A 19,038-nucleotide genomic window follows, 5' to 3' on the forward strand; every position below is an offset into this window, starting at 1 on the left:
AAGCTTACTGCCAGCAGTCAGCAAGATCTTAGAAAGAATAATACTAAGCAGACTACAAGCTGCTAATCCCTGAAGATCAGTTAGAATATAGAGCAGTACATTCATACATTTGCAGTACATACAGTACAGTACATACATTTATAGTGACATACTACATATCAGCTGGATTTAACGACAAACAGTACACAGGAGCAGCATTCCTGGATGTAAGCAAAGCCTTTGATACAGTCTGACATAAATGCCTAATATACTAAATGAGAGGCTACGGATACAGTGAGGCCGTGATGAGACTGATCTCTTCGTATTTAAGTAACCAAAGCTTCAGGGTTCGGATAGGACAAGTACTATCCGAACACGAAGCTCCAGAGGCTGGAGTGCCACAGGAAGCAGTCCTGTTACCCCTACTGTACATAATATACGCTGTAGATGTCTCAAGAATACCAGGAACACTACTCAGCCTTTATGCGATTGCAGCCAAACACAATAACTTGGAAGTAGTGGTCAACAATCTACAGACATCATTGTTCAGACGAACAGCTGTTCGTGCAAGATAATCCCCTCGAATGGAAAAGAGAAGCGAAATACCTAGGAGTCATTATGGACCAAGGCTTAACATTCACGCAACACGTGGACACAGCCATGCAGAAAACAGCAACAGCTAGAGCAGCAATAAGAGGACTCGCAGATAGAAAAAGCAAATTGCGCATGAAGTCGAAAATGAGACTGATAAACAGTATCATGATTCCAATAACCACATATACATCTCTCGCATGGGGACACATAAGCAATTCAAATAAAAAGAAAATACTAGCAGCCCACAATAACGGCTGAACGCTTTCTGTTTAGAAAATTGCAACAAGTAAGGGTGGTACAAAAAATGGCAGAAAAAGCCAGAATTAGGTTTGCAGAATTAGAGAATCACCCAAGCCCGATGCTGCAAGAGATAATAAGATTTGATGCGTTCCGCCGATGGAAACACAAAAGACCAAAAAGACAAAATATCCTGCACTGATTAGTAGAATACTTTACTTCGTAATTAACTTACTTTATAAACTCAATAAAATAATAAAATCAAATGAATGTATTGTCCAATAGAAGTTGAGTTCCGGATGTTAACTTTAATTTATTATTATATTATGCACAACAAACAAAAAAGGCATAAAAAGCAACCAATAAAATCGAAATTATTTTTATTTTGTAACTGGTTAATCAAAACAAGGATATATACGCTGTCATCATTTAAATAATTACACAAAACAATAAAATTCAACTATCACAAGGCACAGACATGAAAGAATATATCCGTCATTTTATTTTTTGATCGTGTTTTAATTTTTTTCGTTATTTGATGATAGTTTCAGACTTTCCTTAGTTGGGAGACAGATTTGAGCATTAGTTTTCAATTTATATTGTCAAAGGTTTATCCAAAATGTTCTTGTAGAGTACTATGTGGCGTACGTCTCTCTTTTATTTTAAATTTGTTTTATCCTATATCTGATAATATTTTGTCGGTTAAGATTCAAATATCCGTAATCTATTTGACTCCTCGTTCTACAATACTACAACCTTTATTGTACCTAAAGGCTTAATATTTTATCAATTAAATAGTTAAAAGGTTTACAAAATTTATGTTAAATATTGTACAATAGGTAAACAAAAGTACTGTGATTTTAAGCATATAAACATTTAAAATAACTCAGACGCATAAAAAAAATACAATATCCTACGACCCTTAGTAGGTAAAACACCTTTCTACCGTATGATGGTGTAAGGTTTAATTTACTTCTTAACAAATTTCATCAATTCTTTGCGGTTTTGTGTCAACCTTTTTGCGTCTGTCCATGTCACTCCCCTTCTCTCCAATATCTTCCCAATTATTTCATCCTATGTCTGTCTTCGTCTTTTTTGTTTTTCAATATCTTTGCTTCTCACACTCTTTTCACTGATACTGTATTCTTTATCCGGTGTTGATGATCAACAGATCAACAATAGATCAACTATTCACGCTGAGACAACTTTTAGAAAAGGGTTGGGAGTATAACAGACCCATACACAATCTTTTCATAGACTTTTGACATATGAAAGCGTAGAAAGAAGCCAAGTATGGAATGCTATGGCGGAGCTCTCAATACCAAAGAAACTCATTTGGATGACCAAAGTCTGTATGGAGGGTGGAATATCTAAAGTACGTGTAAATAATAAACTGTCTGGCAGCTTTGAAATTAACAGTGGACTCAAACAGGGTGATGCGTTATCTCCACTACTTGTATTAGAGAAAGCCATGAGGTCGGCCGAAATAAAAACAGAATTGCTATCGGTTCAAGGTACCAAGCTATTACTCGCATATGCAGATGATATAGATCTCGTTGGAGACTCCATCCTATCCACGAAAGACATCTTCAACAAGGTGGAAGGAGCAACAAGTGAAGTAGGGCTGAAGATTAATGAAGAGAAGACGAAATATATGTGTATACATAGAACGACACGAAGAGACAGAATAGGACAAAATGTGACTATCAACACCTTTAATTTTGAAAGAGTACAACGTTTTAAGTATCTAGGGGCCGTAATCACAGCTGACAACGATGTTACTGAAGAAATAAAAGACAGACAATCTGCAAACTGCTGTCTATTCGCACTGAATAAGCTCATAAAATCAAAAAATCTTACAAGAGGTTCAAAGATTAAAGTCTATAGATCCATCCTCAGACCTGTAATAACATACGGATGCGAAACGTGGACCATGACCAAATTAAACGAAGAAAAGCTCAGACGCTTTGAACGAAAAATACTTGGAAACATTTTCGGACCTCGCCATGACATCACCACAAACCACTATAAGATCAGAACCAATATCGAATTAAAAGAACTCTACAATGACGCCGATATTGTTCAAGAAATTAAATCACAGCGACTAAGATGGGCAGGCCACGTGCACAGACTGCATAACGATAGACTTGTAAAACTGGTATGGGAAGAGATTCCCACAGGCAAAAGACCACTTGGACGTCCAAGAATGCGATGGAGAGATAACATCCAAGCAGATCTCCGGAAAATGAACATTCCATTTGACCCTAGGTTGATGGAAGACCGAACAAATTGGAAAAAAGTTGTACAGTCAGCCAAGATCCACCCAAGGTTGTAGCGCTATGATGATGACCAACCAACCCAACTGTCTCTCTTCTATTAACTATGAGTTTCTTATTTTATCCATTTTGGTAACGCCTTTAACTCTTCTTAAAAACATTATCTCTATAGCCTGTATCTTGCTCTTTTACCATTCCGTTAGTGCCGCTGCCAAAAGTCAGTACAGATCTATAAGCTGCTTTGAAAACTTGCATTTTTTTAATCTTTTGTTCATTGTATGATACAGTTGTACCTTTTTTTCTACTCTGCTATTGATTTCTGCTTCTAGAGATCCTATTTCTTCTATTATTATTCCTAAGTATGTAAAAGTTTTAACTTGTTCTATTTTTGTTCCTTCGATTTGTATATTAATAAGTTCTCTTGTTTCTCCTATCTGCATAACTTTTTTTTGTTAATATTTATCTTCTTACCTTTTTCAGTGAGTACTTCTTTCTATATATGGCAAATAGAAGAATCATCCAAGTCTATAATTAATAAAAAATAATCGAAATTAGCGGGACAGTTACAAGACATGATCTGAATAAACGACTTACCATCAAGTTGACCTGCTAAACTCGGAGTATGGTATACAAATAAAGTAATACTTTTCCTTAAAGTAAGGTAAAGATTACCCTTAATTATACTTTAGAATTAAGGACCGACTAGGGTGAAAGGGTCTTCCTTGATTTTCGAAGGTTTTAGAAAGCGAGAAAATTATGTCTGTTCTTAAAACTGAAGGGTTAGTGGATCGACAAAACACACAAGCTATTGACTTGTTTCTGAGAAGACCAATTAGAAAGCGTAGTATAACTCTTCTAAGGATTTTTTAGCCATAGACTTAGCTAAAAGACATTTGTGAAGGCAAAAATTTGGACGAATTTGCGGGATTATTGAACATGCTTCAAGGTACCTGTATCCAAGAGTAGTGTCTTGGAAAAATCGTTACTTCCCTGGTCTAGTATGACAGATGCAACACAACTCTCAATGCAGACAACATTTATTAAATTGTCCAAAATCTGATCACCTAAAATTTTTATTAGACGAGAACTGTGGTATACCTAATCAAAGTTTTTTTAAACAGACTCATCTCTTTCACAAATTGTAATTTAAAAATCGACTTGTCGTTAATTACTCTGAATCGGTGATGCAAAAGAAATTATAAATAAATAAAAAAGTTTAAAGTATAATTTAAAGTTAATAAAGTATAATTATATATAATTAGCTAATATAATTAAACTTATATAACTCAATACAGTATAATTTTATTATTTATGATCTTGGCTCTGCCGAACGTTATCGGTGTGCATTTAATAAAACTACATATAAAAATGTATCGTAGTAGTTAAGTACTTACTTATTTATTCGATATAATTATGATATTTAATTATAATGGGGGAGACTTTGTTTTTAATGAAATTATTGAGTCAAAAGTATTATGACTAATGCTAAGATGTTTTTATGTGCTTGATATATTGCCAGAAAGCCTTCGACATTTTAACACGATAACCACTGTATTGGAACCAAAGAGTTGATATAAAAATCAGCAATATATCTACATACAGTGTAGGTAAAAGTTTATGGTCGGTATGGTAAAATTTAACAGGATATCTAACACAGATATAAAATCATATTTTCAGCGAATAGACAAAGAGAACAATCATATTTCCACTTGGTCTCCCCTCCATATTTCTAAAAGACGCCTATTGCCCATTAGTGAGACAATTAGTTCCGATCAGAGATATTTTACATATCTCTGGTTCCGATCCAACTTATACCTAACTAACTAGAGGTGGGTCGTTGACATTTTCATCGGAACCGGTTTTCGTAAACTAGTAACTAGTTGATTGTTTCAAATAAGAGAGTACACAAACAAACATATGTGCTATTATCGTTTATGTGTAGAAGTATTGAAGTGAAAGAAACTAACGAAGGATATATTTATTATAACTTAAAAAAAATTAATTAAACAATACAAATAGTAAATACTACTTACATTTACATTACACATTATTAAATCGCAAATCGTCTAAATTGACATTTAAAAACATAAGTTTTTCCACTTTTCTTGTTAACCGTGTTCTTCTTTTGTTTAAAATTAAACCAGATTTTGAACATGTGTTCACAAGGAACAGATTTTGTTACAATACTACAATATTTTATAAATACAGTGGTTAAGTTAGGATATACATGGCGATGGTTTTTCCACCACTGTAATGGACAGTTCCAATCTCCGTTCGAAATTTTTTGTGGGTAATATATCATCATACAAATACATCTCGACTTCTTTTATATCTCTCGATACAGGTGTATGTTTAGATGAATCATCTCCAATTAATTCATCAAAAATACACCATGGACTTAAGTCATCTTTATCAGTTTCTTTTTTTTTGTACTGGTTGATTTTCAATAGTACAATCTTCTTTTTCTTTTTTTATAGAAGTAACCAGCTTCTTAACTCTTTCTTTTGTTTTTTTACCTTCATTTTTATCAGAAAATCCCTGCACTTTAAATCGTGAATCCATAAAAAATGTACATAATGACAATGTGCCACTCTGTTCTTTCTATCCTTCTAAATCTTTTTGCTAAACCCGATATTAGTAATTGTACTACGTCGGATACTATGGATGTAAGGTTACCGTTTGCTAAAATGAGTGAAGTTTCGTGTGTTCAATTTCTAAGTAAGTTATCACAACATGTGCGCTTCTGTCCGGAATCAAGAGTTCCTGCGATGTAACGACACTTGTACAAAACTCGATTCTTAATATAAGCTTTTACATCACTCGCGGTATTTCGATTAACGACTTTTTCTATATCGACACATAGAGCATTTTCACCCACGCATTGGTCAGCTGTTTTCTTACCTGCAATGCCAATGTGGGATAGTATCCATATAAACCTGATTCGTCTAGAGTTTTCTTGAGCCTACGTCAGTTCGAATTTTATAATTGTTTCAAGATGGCCTGTTAAAGGATTTGAAAGGAACTTAGTAAGGCACTTAGAATAACCGAATTATGAATGTCATTAGGAATATCTTTGAGCACTGCATAGAGCTCTGCTCTGTAAAGATTTTTTAACAATGCTTGTAATGCAAACTGAGAATTAAATGTAGATTATACTTAATTCCTGCTTGACTTTTAATATGTTTGTCAAATTTAAGTTATGTTAGGTTAGACCAGTATTTATATTTGGCATAGACATATAATATCAATAAACTGAGCGCTACAATTCACCCACGTTCCCCCAGTGCAATAGAGAAAACTAAGGCAAAGCAGTCGCTGCATCTTTTAATGGGCCAGGTTTATGGATCACGTGATCTAAATGACCAATGGAATGGGCCCAACCTGGTCCATTAGAAAGAGATGGAGGGACTGTTTTGGGTCAGTTTTCTTTGTCGCACTGGGGGAACGGACCTGTATTACAGCACTCAGTATATTTGTAATATATGTCTATGTATTTGGAGTATTAATTATTTAAGGTGAGAGGTTTTTAATATTAATTGGAAAGGTATCTGGAAATTCGATGTCCAGACATCGCTCGTAGTTTATGTTTCATACTAAAAAAAGAGATTTATATATTTATTAGTGAATGTGAAGTGGATGACACGTCAATACTAATTGCCTAATGTTCTTTTCGAATAAGCTGTTTATCAAACCACATAACTAAGAATTCCACACGTGATTTGAAGGATAGAGATATGTTAAAGAACTTGAGATTGGGATTGTTTTTAAGGTTCTTTTTAGAGGACTCCAAACCTACAGTTTTTGTAACCGAGAATTAAAAACCAGTATCATAAAACATTAAAGGTTATTTGGGGGAAAGTATGAATGCAGAAGTTTTTACTTTCAGTTCTGAGAAAATAAAGAAAATCCACATTTATTACTAAACTACTATAACTAGCAGTATTATAACGGATTTATCATCTATATACAAAATGCGTGTCTAAATGATATACAATATTTTCTTTGCGACGCCGACGATGAAAATTTTCTGTTTCCGAGTAAAATTTGTTATCACAAAATGTTGATTTTTTACGAATAAGAAATGGTCCATTTCTATTAAGAACTAGCTACTTATTTTGATCCATAAACTTTACCTACAGATTACATTTACCGCCCCTTTGTTATCATTTTTTTGTTTTTTTTTTATATTATTATTAGCTGAGATATAATTTTGTTTTAAGTTTTATTTTTTTTATATTGTATTTACACTATTTATTTCCTTTTGTTTTTTTTATATTATTTGTTATTTTGTGGATCCATTCCAGGAAGCAGCATTGCGCTACACGGACACCAGTTGGCACATCTTCAACCAAAGTCGCAGAAAATCCTCCGGCTCAAAAAAATCCATTACTTACGAAAAATCCGAAAGTCTCGACGATAATGCTCCATTACTTCCGAACGGCTCCCTTCAAACCCCCACAACCGAAACCACACGAACGCAGGAACAGCAACCGAATACCGAAAAACCGAAAGAAATAGAAACGGCGGAAGATGCGGACTCTTCCTCGAGTAGTATCGTTTACGAGAAAATCGGAAAAATACGCGATGGCGATTCCCCGGACTCGAAACAAGTGAAAATTCAAACTGTGGAGGTCGCTTACGAACCGGTGAAAAGCCAAGCTGAGATTGTTTTGGTAAGAAAAATGGTGTCAGCGCAAAAAATAACACACGCTTTAGTGACTAACATTATATATTTTTCTTTTTGATTTTTTACTAACTTCATTAACATTTTTTTTTATTTATTAATTTTCTTATATACTTACAATCTGCATAAGCAATAATACAATGAGTAAATAAATTGAAAATTAAAATGATACAGATATGTAGGAAGCTATTCATTATTATATTAGGTGGATTGTATGGAACAAAAGGATTTAGCCTTGTGACTAGCGATTTCTTCTGTCATTAACTCCAATTGCTAGAGGGTTTTGGTGTCTATGTAAACGTTAGGTGTAATCCATATCAATTCATATCAAATTCATAGCAACTTGTAATATCAGTTTTTACAATCTTTATTTTTATAATATCAAGGATTATCAGTAACTGAGTGAACATTTTTGGTTGAAATTTTTCCAATTTCGATGTTGGAATTGAAAGCTAAGCAAGATATTTATAATACTATTATTCCGGTGTTAAAATTAAAGAAAACCTTCTAAGAAATAGAAAACGAAGTCAAACTGAGAGGACTGGAAATAAATGAAAATAAAACAAAATACGTGAACGTAAGCAAGAAAAAGAAGACACAAATGACAGAACTGACAATAGATGCACACAGTTTCGAAGAGGTTGAAACGTTCAAATATTTTAGAGTACTCGTCAAGAGAATAAATCAAAGTTTAGATATGACAAGAAGAATTTAACCGCGAAATACGGCGGTTTATAGAAATAAAAACAGTTTTTGAAAGTTGTAAAAGGTATGCTCATGACAATTATGTGAAGACGGACAGCTGATTTTGCTTTGTTTTTTTTTAACAATCAAAAGTGAAAAATCATTTTTGAAGTTATACTTCTATACGCGCGCCCCACGTTGGAAATTTTTATGGGAGTGAATCTGTGAAATCATTACATATGTAAGATAATGAGTATGAGAGAGACAGAGGATATATTTTCTCTCTCTTCCTCTCTCGAATATAAAAATGTTCCTTTTGTATATATAATTTAATATTATATATATATATATATATATATATATATATATATATATATATATATTATATAAAGATATATATACATATAATAAAATATTTATTAATATTATTATTTATGTGATATGTTTTATATTATTTATTAAATGTTTATAATTATATTATTCTTTTGTATTTCAAAATAATAATCTCAATAAATCACTGTATGATCCAGAACTGTCAATTTTGAAATACATTTGTGTTACGTCCTCGGTAGTATAGTAGTCAGTATCTCCGCCTATCACGCGGGAGACCGGGGTTCGATTCCCAGTCGGGGAGGACTTTTTTGTTAATATTATTACATTATTGTCATTTTTAAATACTTATGGATATTGCATTTTAATTTGTATTGTATTATTATATGGAATTATGTTGCACTGTATTGTAGTGTATTTTTTTATGTATATTATTGTCATTTTTAAATACTTAATATGACAATAATTTTAAATAATTAATATGACAGTTTAATTTATATTGTATTATTTTAGGTCTAAATTTTGGTATTTTAAATATTATTTTAACGTTTTCTAAAATAAAATTAGAAGACTTTTCTGACAACGAAAAACAAACTTGTACTAAATATAAGTAAAAGCCTAGCTCGTATATGGAACTTGCTTTGCTAAAAGACAGTTCAAATCGAGAAAAGCATATCTACAATAATACTCATAACATTTTATGCCCAAACACAAATGCTGAACAGGATGAAAACACAATTGTATTATTATATTAATAACAAAATAAACAATGATTTTTACTGCAGAGTATGTGTAAAAAAAATTTGCATTCAACTCCTTTCATACATATATGAAAATATAAATATACATTTTCATCAACATATTGATTCAATCCTTCATTGTTAGTAAGTTGTTATTAATTATGTTTCTCTTTCTGATATGTCTTACCTATAGAATTACATATGTAATGATTGTGCAGATTGACTCCCAAATAAATTTGTAATGGTGAATGCGTGTATAGAAGTGTAACTTCCACCGGCAGTCCCACTGGACTGCCACACCCGTTTTTTTTACTATAAAACGTTTGTTGTACATTTTAGGGGAAAATATTTCAAATAAAAGTTGTAGATCGTAAAAATTTCATTAATTTGCGAGTTTTTAAATTAAACTACATAAACAATTGATCGAGATAATTGCAAAAAACATTATTTTTGTAGTAATTTCTAAATGTTAATCATAATGGCATGTAATATAACTACTTAAAATAATGGCAATTAATGAGTTTTTGTGGGCTAAATCTCGGCTAGGTCAACCAAATAGTTTATATAAGTTATTCAATTTGTTTATTCCAGAGAGCGATTATTTTAACAACTGTACTTGTCCAACAGTGACTAGAGGTATTTAGCAGAAGGCAATCGATTCTTGGATGCTTTAATTTGAAGATATATTAAAAAAATTTTAACACTTTAAAAAAATTGTTGAATTTTTGGCTTATATTAAGCCAAATAATATTTTTTATGCCACGCACTTGTAAGTAGGCTTATTGAAAAAATGGTGAAATACACAATTTAAGAAAAAGAGCTAATGTGGAGGAAAGAACATTCGTTTTAGAATGGAACTTCAAATTGAAGCCGCGCTGAAATAATTTGCAATCTCTCGCATTATATGGCATACAGAACATTCATTTTTTTAACTGGGGTAACTTGTTTGTAATGTTGTTGAACTTTACTCTTTTTCGTTAGAAATATTTAACTTTTAGTAATTAATGTATATTATTTATATAAACACCATCATATTAATTATAAATTATTAATACTTCAAATGTGTTTATTTAAATTAAAATATGGAGCGACCTATTTCTTAAAAAGTTTTTACATTCACTGAAAAAATTGTTTTAAAATAAATGTTGAAACGAGACTTTTTGTATTTTACAAGAAGAAATAATAATAAATATTGTATACGTATACAAATAATACTAGTGGACCAACTCGACATCGAGTTTTTTAAATGAAATTTTTCTTTTGCGAGAAAAATATACAATATATACAATGACCGGAAGTAAAAATATTTTTATAATAATAAAAATAACTCAAAAACTGTAAATGGTAATTTCGTGAACTTACATTTTTGAACTCTACGTTGAATTCTCTATTGATTTGACTAATAAAAACGAAACCGAAAGTCGACCTCAAAACCGGAATGCAATTTTTAGTTCATCAAATGTCGACATGGATATCATTTAGCAGTAAATTTTGCATGCTGATCACGAATCCTGTGTCAGATTTGCTCTATCTTGACGTTTTATGCGCGTTTCGGGTCACTTCCGGTGTCGGATCGCAACCGGAAGTACATATTTAGATTCGTCTCGACGAGACCTTTCGATCCATATATACATTGTGGGGTGTAAAACTTAAAGTAAATTTTAACTTCCGGTCATCTCAAAACCGGAAGTGAATTTTTGTACCAAAAGTATATCTTGACAATCTCATACGCAATACTAATAATATTCCGAAAAAATATTTTAATTATCTAATATGGTTTTTGAGTAAAGTGGTGGACAAGAAAAGGGCTTAGCGTTTTAGTATATGTATAAGATTCATTAATTAATAAAACACAAATATTTCTTACCAAAAAGTAGTAAATTTCAACTTTTTTATATAAAAATTTAACTAATCTGGGATTTTCCGATTACTCGGATAGGTGATATTTTTCAAGTACCATCTCTTTAACGGGCCATACCTTCTTGCACCTTTTCGATATATATCATATATAAAATGTATCATAAAATCAAGCTCTTCGTTTATAATTTGTTCAATTTTCAGCTGTTAATATTAAAAAATAATAAAAATATGATTTTAAGAAAAAAATTTGGTTTTTATTGATCATAGAAGGATAATTTTTTTAAAAATTGTGATATTTCACCATCTTTTCAGTGAGCCTACTTACAAGCGCATGACCTTAAAAATATAAAAGTTTATAAGCTTAAAATTCTGCCCTTTTTCAAGCGGTCTTTTAATAACAATTTTTATAAAATGTTGAAATTTAGTTTTTTTTTTCAAATATATTTTTTCTCTTTCATGATAGTTATGTAAAATGGCAGATATACGTACTTAGATTCAACGTGTATTAATAGTACTGAACAGATATTTATTTAAAAAAAGCTTTTGTTAAAATTTATAAAATATAATATAAATTGGGTGCAAATTTTAAAATTTTTCGCTGTGTTGTAAAAGTGGGTCCATAAGAAAAATCATACAAAAATCGCAATTGCAATGAGTGTCTTTCTCAGCTTCTGAACATAGTTTATGTGCCCACAAGTTACGCATAAAGCATTGAATCCAAAGCTTTTCCTTTCTGTCTGCTTAAAATCAACCCTCACAAAATATGGATTCTGCTTCTTGGTTGTCCATTATGTCTTGTCCAATTTTCTCAAGGTCAACATCATCTTCAACTGGGAAAAATTGTTCAGACGCTGCGGAACTGCTTTCACTGTTGGTTTCGGATGTTTTTGATTTCTTCTCGACTTTTCTTTTTTTCGGTAATGTTAAACCCTCGTTTACTACATTTTTAAGCGCTTTTCTTTTTATGTTAAGTCTTTTGCTTGGAGTTTTAGCGAGAAAATCTTGTTAGTTTTGTAGAGAGAGGAGATAATTATTTGTGATTTGGAATCTTAACGTCCACGAATGGATGTTTTTTTAAGATTGGTATAGGGGATATTTCGAAAGGTAACATAAATCTTGGAGAAATCTCCCTGGAGCATAACTTGCGATGGTTCTATGGACTCTTTGTCAATAAATTTGGAGCAGGTAGGTTGTGGTTCCATCAACTTCTCTTGAAGATAACCAGCTGCTCCTTTTTCATTTTCGGGTAAAATAACGTTTAGCAATGTTATGTTATACGTTTTTTCGGCTTTAAATTTTCGGCTATAAATTCTGCACCAAAAAAATGTTACGGTCAAATGGATAGATTCCCGTTACACTAAATTAATTTATGGCAATTTCTCCCGACTCTGACTTTAAAAATGTAAGTGTAAGAGCGCATTCATTTACACGAATTTAATTTCTTATTTCTTCACTGGAGTACGTCTTAAACCTGCCCATATAGGTTTTATCAAGAGGTTGAAGCTTATGTGTGGAATAAGGAGGTAGGGAGATTACAGAAACAAAGTTTCCTCTAGCCAAATCAATCGCTTGCAAATTGCGCGTGTGACTACAATGACCATCAAGTAGAAAAGAAGACCCCTTTGTTGGTTTCACAAAATTTATACAATGTTTTATCCATTCTGTAAACAAGACCTGTTCTATCCAATTGGTGAATTTTTAACTGAAACTTGGGTGTTTTCTTGAATCCCAGAGCTCTAGAAAAAGAAGTTCCAGTGGGTCTTCGAAGTGATAGGTAACTGCAATGTTATTTTTAAATTGATGAGTTAATGATTAAATGTATTGAACCAAATGTACTTCTTTTTTTTTTCTAATACTGTTTTTCTTCCAAGTGAAGTTGAAATTATTTCCTCAAAATTTGAGCCTTTAGTCTTCCGAATTTTCAGGAACCTTTGCAAAGAAGATCTTGGTACGTTGAAACTTTTCCTGGCATTTTTCAAATCCAATATTTTATTGCTAATATCCTCCATGGTTATTAGCAATACCGTCCAAATACGGTCCATATTTGCAACCCGTTGGGGCCCATATTTGCAACCTGTAGGGGCCTATATTAGCCACATTGTACATGACCACAATATGATTGTAGCATGAATTTTTTCTTTAAATATCGAATATATAAAATTCATTTGATAAGCCCCTAGCTGAAGTTGTTTACCCAAGTGAACTCGCCTAATTGCGTTTTAATTTAAGTTCCCACAAAAATTTGAAGACCAGGAGCTTTAAGGTTCAATTTCGAATCCAAGGCATCGCTGAAGAGAGATTCGATTGGCTGCGAGTAAAATCTAGTACGGGGAGGTACGAGTTTGACACGGGGTCTGTGGCGGTCTAAGAAAGGAGAACAATTGAGGCCCTGAACGAAGAAACATCGTTTTTCGGTATAGTTTTGAAAACCGGCAAAATTTTCCCTTAATCCATGAGTTTTGGTAAGAAGAAGGTGATTTGAGCTCAATACGCCATGTGGCAATCTTTGCAATGTGAGTTTTTTAAACGAGGAGTTTAAAATTATTTATTTTAAAAAGATATCCATCCTTAAACTTTTTTAGGAAAAAAAACCTTTCTTTCTAAGCATCAAGAGGATTTTTTAACGGTCTGCTAATTTTAAGTAGTTTAAGAATTTTCTTGTTTAGTGTTGCCTAGGACATCTCTGTAAGTATTTTTTTTATTTCTTTTTCGTAGTTAGTACTCCCAGTTCCCCCAAAAATAAAGGAATCCTTATTCTTGCTCTTCAACCAAAACACGAGTAGCTGTTCGCAAACATTTCAATTTATTTGCTTACCCTATCTCCAAGCCCAGTAATTGTTCAGTCCCCCCTTTTAGCCCCCTATAAGCAAATTAACATTGTTACATGATGACAAATTTTTTTATAGGTTAGCATTGAACCGAGATGCACATTCCATGCTAATATGCAAACCTAACACATCACACTTGAACAAACATTTTCCAAAAATTACAACTTACCGTGAATAAATATCAGAAATCTGTCGAATGCATTAACCTCACTCTGACATACAACGAGTTAGAAAACAAATGCGCTAGGTCGGAAAATTAACCAACGTTTCGCATTCTTAACTTTAATCTATTTGAAAAAAAAAGGGCCACCTGTCATGTCCAAGTTTTGATAAAGGTTGACATTAACCACAGGGCTCGTATTAAAACCTTCTCCTTTATGTCTTAAAATTGAAGCCTCAAAGAGTCGATTGCGATCTGCTAAATATGTCTAGTCACTCCGTGGATAAGTAGGTAGAGTTGTTTAAATAATCGTTCTCCGGGATAAATAAATTAAATAACGTACAAACTATTTGGTCGATCTAGCTGAGATATAGCCTAGTTTAATATCTCATTAATTGCCATAATTTCAAGTAGTTATAGTACATGTCATTATGCAAAAACCAAAGTTATTAACGTTTATAAATTACTGCAAGAATAAGGGTTTTTACCAAGATGTCAATTTTCTATATTATATTTTAATTTAGTAACTCGTAAATTGAAGAATCGAAAAATAGGTCAACGGCGTAAGGATGCAGAAGGCAACTGGGATCCACTGCATTAAAGACACAGAGTACCCCTAGTAAAGTCATGAATGACAAATGACAAGTAGAGTAAACAAACTTACTGATTATGGAGCACGGAATCCAAGATCCGGCAGGGGAGGAATAACTGTAGATCACACGGCCTCCCAGGTCGTAAACCAGAGAAATCCCTGTGCACTTAAGACATTGAAAATAGCAACCTGGAATGTCAGAAGTCTATCTTCTTCTTAGAGTGCCATATCCCTACGGAACGTCGGCGACTACCATGCTTATAATATTTTTATACTGATCTCGGTCTTGCGCTACGTGTAGCAATTGGTCCGCTGTCAAACCTGTCCACTGCCGCAAATTCCTCAACCAAGAGAGTTTCTTCCGTCCTATCCATTTCTTTCCTTCGATTTTACCGTTGAGAATTAGCCGAAGGAACTAATATCTTGGTCCTCTGATTATATGTCCAAGATATTCTAGTTTACGCCTCTTATTAATATTTAATAGAGTTCGTTGATGTCCCATTCTTCGAAGAACTTCTTCGTTTCTAGTTCTGCTAGTCCATGAAATTTTTAGTATCCTTCGATACAACCACATGTCAAACGCCTCGATTTTATTCATGATATCGGCGTTTAAAGTCCAAGTTTCACATCCATACAAATAGTAAAGTAGTAAATTAGCGAACGTACTGCTTGAAATGGAAAACCTCCAAATTGATGTTTTAGGTATAAGTGAAGTACAGTGGCCAGGTTCAGGCAAACAAATTACAAATAATGGAACCATGTATTATTCAGGTAACAACGAGGTCAATCATCGCTATAGTGTTGCTATCTTAGTTGCAAAAAAGGTCAATTACTCTGTGAGAAATTTTACTCCTTATTCTGATAGGATCTTATCAATACAACTTCAGTCTAAAAAAGGTATAGTAAATTTTATTCAAGTTTATACTCCTACGGCAGATAAAGATGACGACGATATCGAACTATTTTATGATTTGGAACCATGATTTGGAACAAGTCTTAAAATCAATGAAGAAACATCACATTACAATAGTAATGGGCGACTTTAATGCCAAAGTTGGCCAGGGAAGAGTGGATGTGGGGAAATATGGTCTAGGAAATAGAAATGAACGTGGTAACCGTTTGATACAATTTTGCCAGACGAAAGAATTTGTAATAGCTAATACACTTTTTAGGCTACCAAAAAGAAAAATGTATACATGGAAATCTCCCGGTGATACCACGAATAAAATAATCCGAAATCAAATTGACTTTGTCCTCATTAGACAAAGATTTCGTAATTCTATACTGTCTGCCAAAACTTACCCTAGAGCAGACATCGGTTCAGACCATAACCCCATAGTAGTCACATTACGAACCAAATTTAAACTGGTTAAAAAAACCCCCACAAAGTAGAATTGATATTAAGAGATTAAGGGAACCACAAACAAAGGAACAAACTGTAAAAACTCTTACTGAAAATCTACGTAATGTCCAAAAACTGAATAAAAGTAGTTGATTGATCAGAAATGGGAAAATATAAAAGTAGCAATAATTAAAACAGCAAATGAAAACTTAAAGCCAAAGAAAAGAAAACATAAAGACTGGATGACTGAAGAAATACTACTATTAATGAATGAAAGAAAATAATTCAAAATAAAAAATCCAATTTAATATAATGAAACTAATCGATTAATTAAAAAGAGAATAAAAGAAGCTAAGGAGAGAATGTTACATGAGCAGTGCCAAGAACTAGAAAAAAATTGAGAAAAAATATGACTTTTTTAACATGCATAAAAGAATTAGAGAATTAACAGGAATGAGAAGAACACTTCAAACTATGCAACTAAGAGATGAAAGTGGTGCACTTATAACAGATATAAACCAAAAAATGCAGAGATGGACACAATATATAGCACAACTTTTTTAAGACAAAGAGAGAACAGAAGCATCAAAAGAATTTAAGGATGATACTGGGCCTGACATTATACGAGAAGAAATTGAATATACAATGAAACAAGCTAAAGGTGGTAAATCTCCCGGGCCTGACGAAGTTCCTGTCGAATTACTCAAAATTGTGAATACTGAATCTATTGATCTTCTTTTGGATCTATTCTATCCAAAAAAGCCAATGCAAAGAAGTGCAATGAACATCTCAATATAGCCTTAGTGAGTCATGTCTTGAAATTGTTTTTAAAAGTAATTCACAATAGAATACATAAGAAATTAGATGAAGGCATAAATAATACACAAATGGGATTTAGGAAAGGACTGGGAACACGAGATGTACTGTTTGCAGTAAGTTTTCTTTCGTAGAGATGCTTAGATATAAATCAGGAAGTATATGCCTGTTTCATTGATTTTGAGAAATAGTATATGCCGCATTGAAATTGCACGGTCAACTTTTAATAGAATGAGAAAACTTTTTCGTAATCGCAATATCAATATATCGCTCAGAATAAGAATGCTTCGATGTTATATTTTCTCTACCCTTTTGTATGGGGTTGAAGCTTGGACACTTAAAAAATCCAACATTAAAAACCTAGAAGCATTCGAAATGTGGTGTTACTGACGTTTTTTGAAAATATCATGGATGGATCGCAAAACAAACGAACAAGTTCGAAAATCTCGTGGCTACGCAATCTCCGTGAATGGTTTGGATGCAGTTCAATTGAACTATTCAGGCGCGTAACCAACAAAATTATAATTACCAGAATGATTTCCAATCTCCGATAGGAGCGGAACTTGAAGAAGAAGAAGAAATTGAAGAACTTTTTAAGATCTACAACTTTCATTTGCACCATTTTTCTCTAAAATGTATAAGAAACATTTTATAGGCAATAAATGATTTTTTTTTATTCATTTTGCTTTGATTTGTTATGTTTTTATAATTGTTTAAAAAAAAACAAAGCAAAATTACCTTCAAACCTTCAGAACCTTCAAAAACCTGTATAAGATTTTTGCAGCTGTGTTTTTTTTCTTTACTGTTTTATAATTACATATAATATTTATAATTTAACCAGTATACATTGGTTACATGAAGTAAACAACATAGATGTTATTTACTTCATTGTAAACTTTTTAGAGACTTTTAGCCTTCCATAGCGAGTATTCAATCGATTGTTACATTTTTAAGGATGTTGCTTATGTCCTTATTCTTGTGATTGTTGAGAATTCTTGTCAGTTACGCCGGTGCCCTGTTAAAAATTACCTTATTGTTTTTATTGCCTTATTGATGATCTTGCTCTTTAACAGATTTGCCAGTGTTAAAACAATTTTTTGATTAAGTATGTATTATTTGCTAACTCTTTCCTTTTCTGCTAATAATACACAAAAAAGGCATAACGCACTCATTAAAATTGTCACACTCGAATAAAATCCATTAGTTTCCAAGGTGGAGTCGAATTTCTCTTTTAACCTTTCCTTTTCCCCCAATAACTTCATTTCCCGTAAATGTACCACGTATTGTTATCCCCGAAGTTAAGGCCGGACAGCAATGGTAGGTCTTGCCTCTGATTTATGTTTATGTCTATTTTTATGTGGCTAAACACGCGAGTTGCTGATATTTGGGATAAAATTTTATGCTTTTCTGGTTTTTCTGGAAGAATATAATCCTGGAAAGGGTGCCATTTAGGCTTGAATGTTTTTATATAAAACTGAATTGTTTTTATAAAGTTAATATGACAATAAAAATTTTATAAAAACCAATAAAATATCACATAAAATAATCCGACTATCAAATTATTTAGAGGGTCAATTCTATAAAATTTGAATATAGAAGAAAATATTAATAAAAAGTACCAGAAACTTTGATGTAGTATATAAGGATTGTCCTTTTTCATTGTACTTGCTAAAGTGCGTCTAGTCCTGTGGACAAATATTTGTGCATATTCTCTTATGTGGCTTTGTACTCGAACAATATTTGGTTTTTAATGTGTAAATTGCGAAATTCTGTTGGTCAATATTTTTTTTAAGTTTATTTATGTTTCATAGACCGTAATTGTTTAATAGTACAAAATTTGGGCCGTAGACAAATCGATACATTAGTTCAATAAAATTTTTTATTTCAAATCCTTTATAAAAGGTATATAATGAAAT

General features: G+C 32.4%; 1 protein-coding gene across 1 annotated transcript in view; it reads left to right on the plus strand.

Moving 5' to 3' along the window:
- Window positions 1-19,038, plus strand: part of by (focal adhesion protein tensin) — a 726,462-nt gene that overhangs the window by 254,262 nt on the left and 453,162 nt on the right. The window contains exon 4 of the mRNA XM_072536011.1: window positions 7,391-7,759. Within this exon, the coding sequence (XP_072392112.1) occupies window positions 7,391-7,759 (369 nt within the window). The remainder of the gene's footprint in view (window positions 1-7,390; window positions 7,760-19,038) is intronic.

This window comes from Diabrotica undecimpunctata, chromosome 6 (assembly GCF_040954645.1).
Source record: "Diabrotica undecimpunctata isolate CICGRU chromosome 6, icDiaUnde3, whole genome shotgun sequence".
NCBI lineage: Eukaryota > Metazoa > Arthropoda > Insecta > Coleoptera > Chrysomelidae > Diabrotica > Diabrotica undecimpunctata.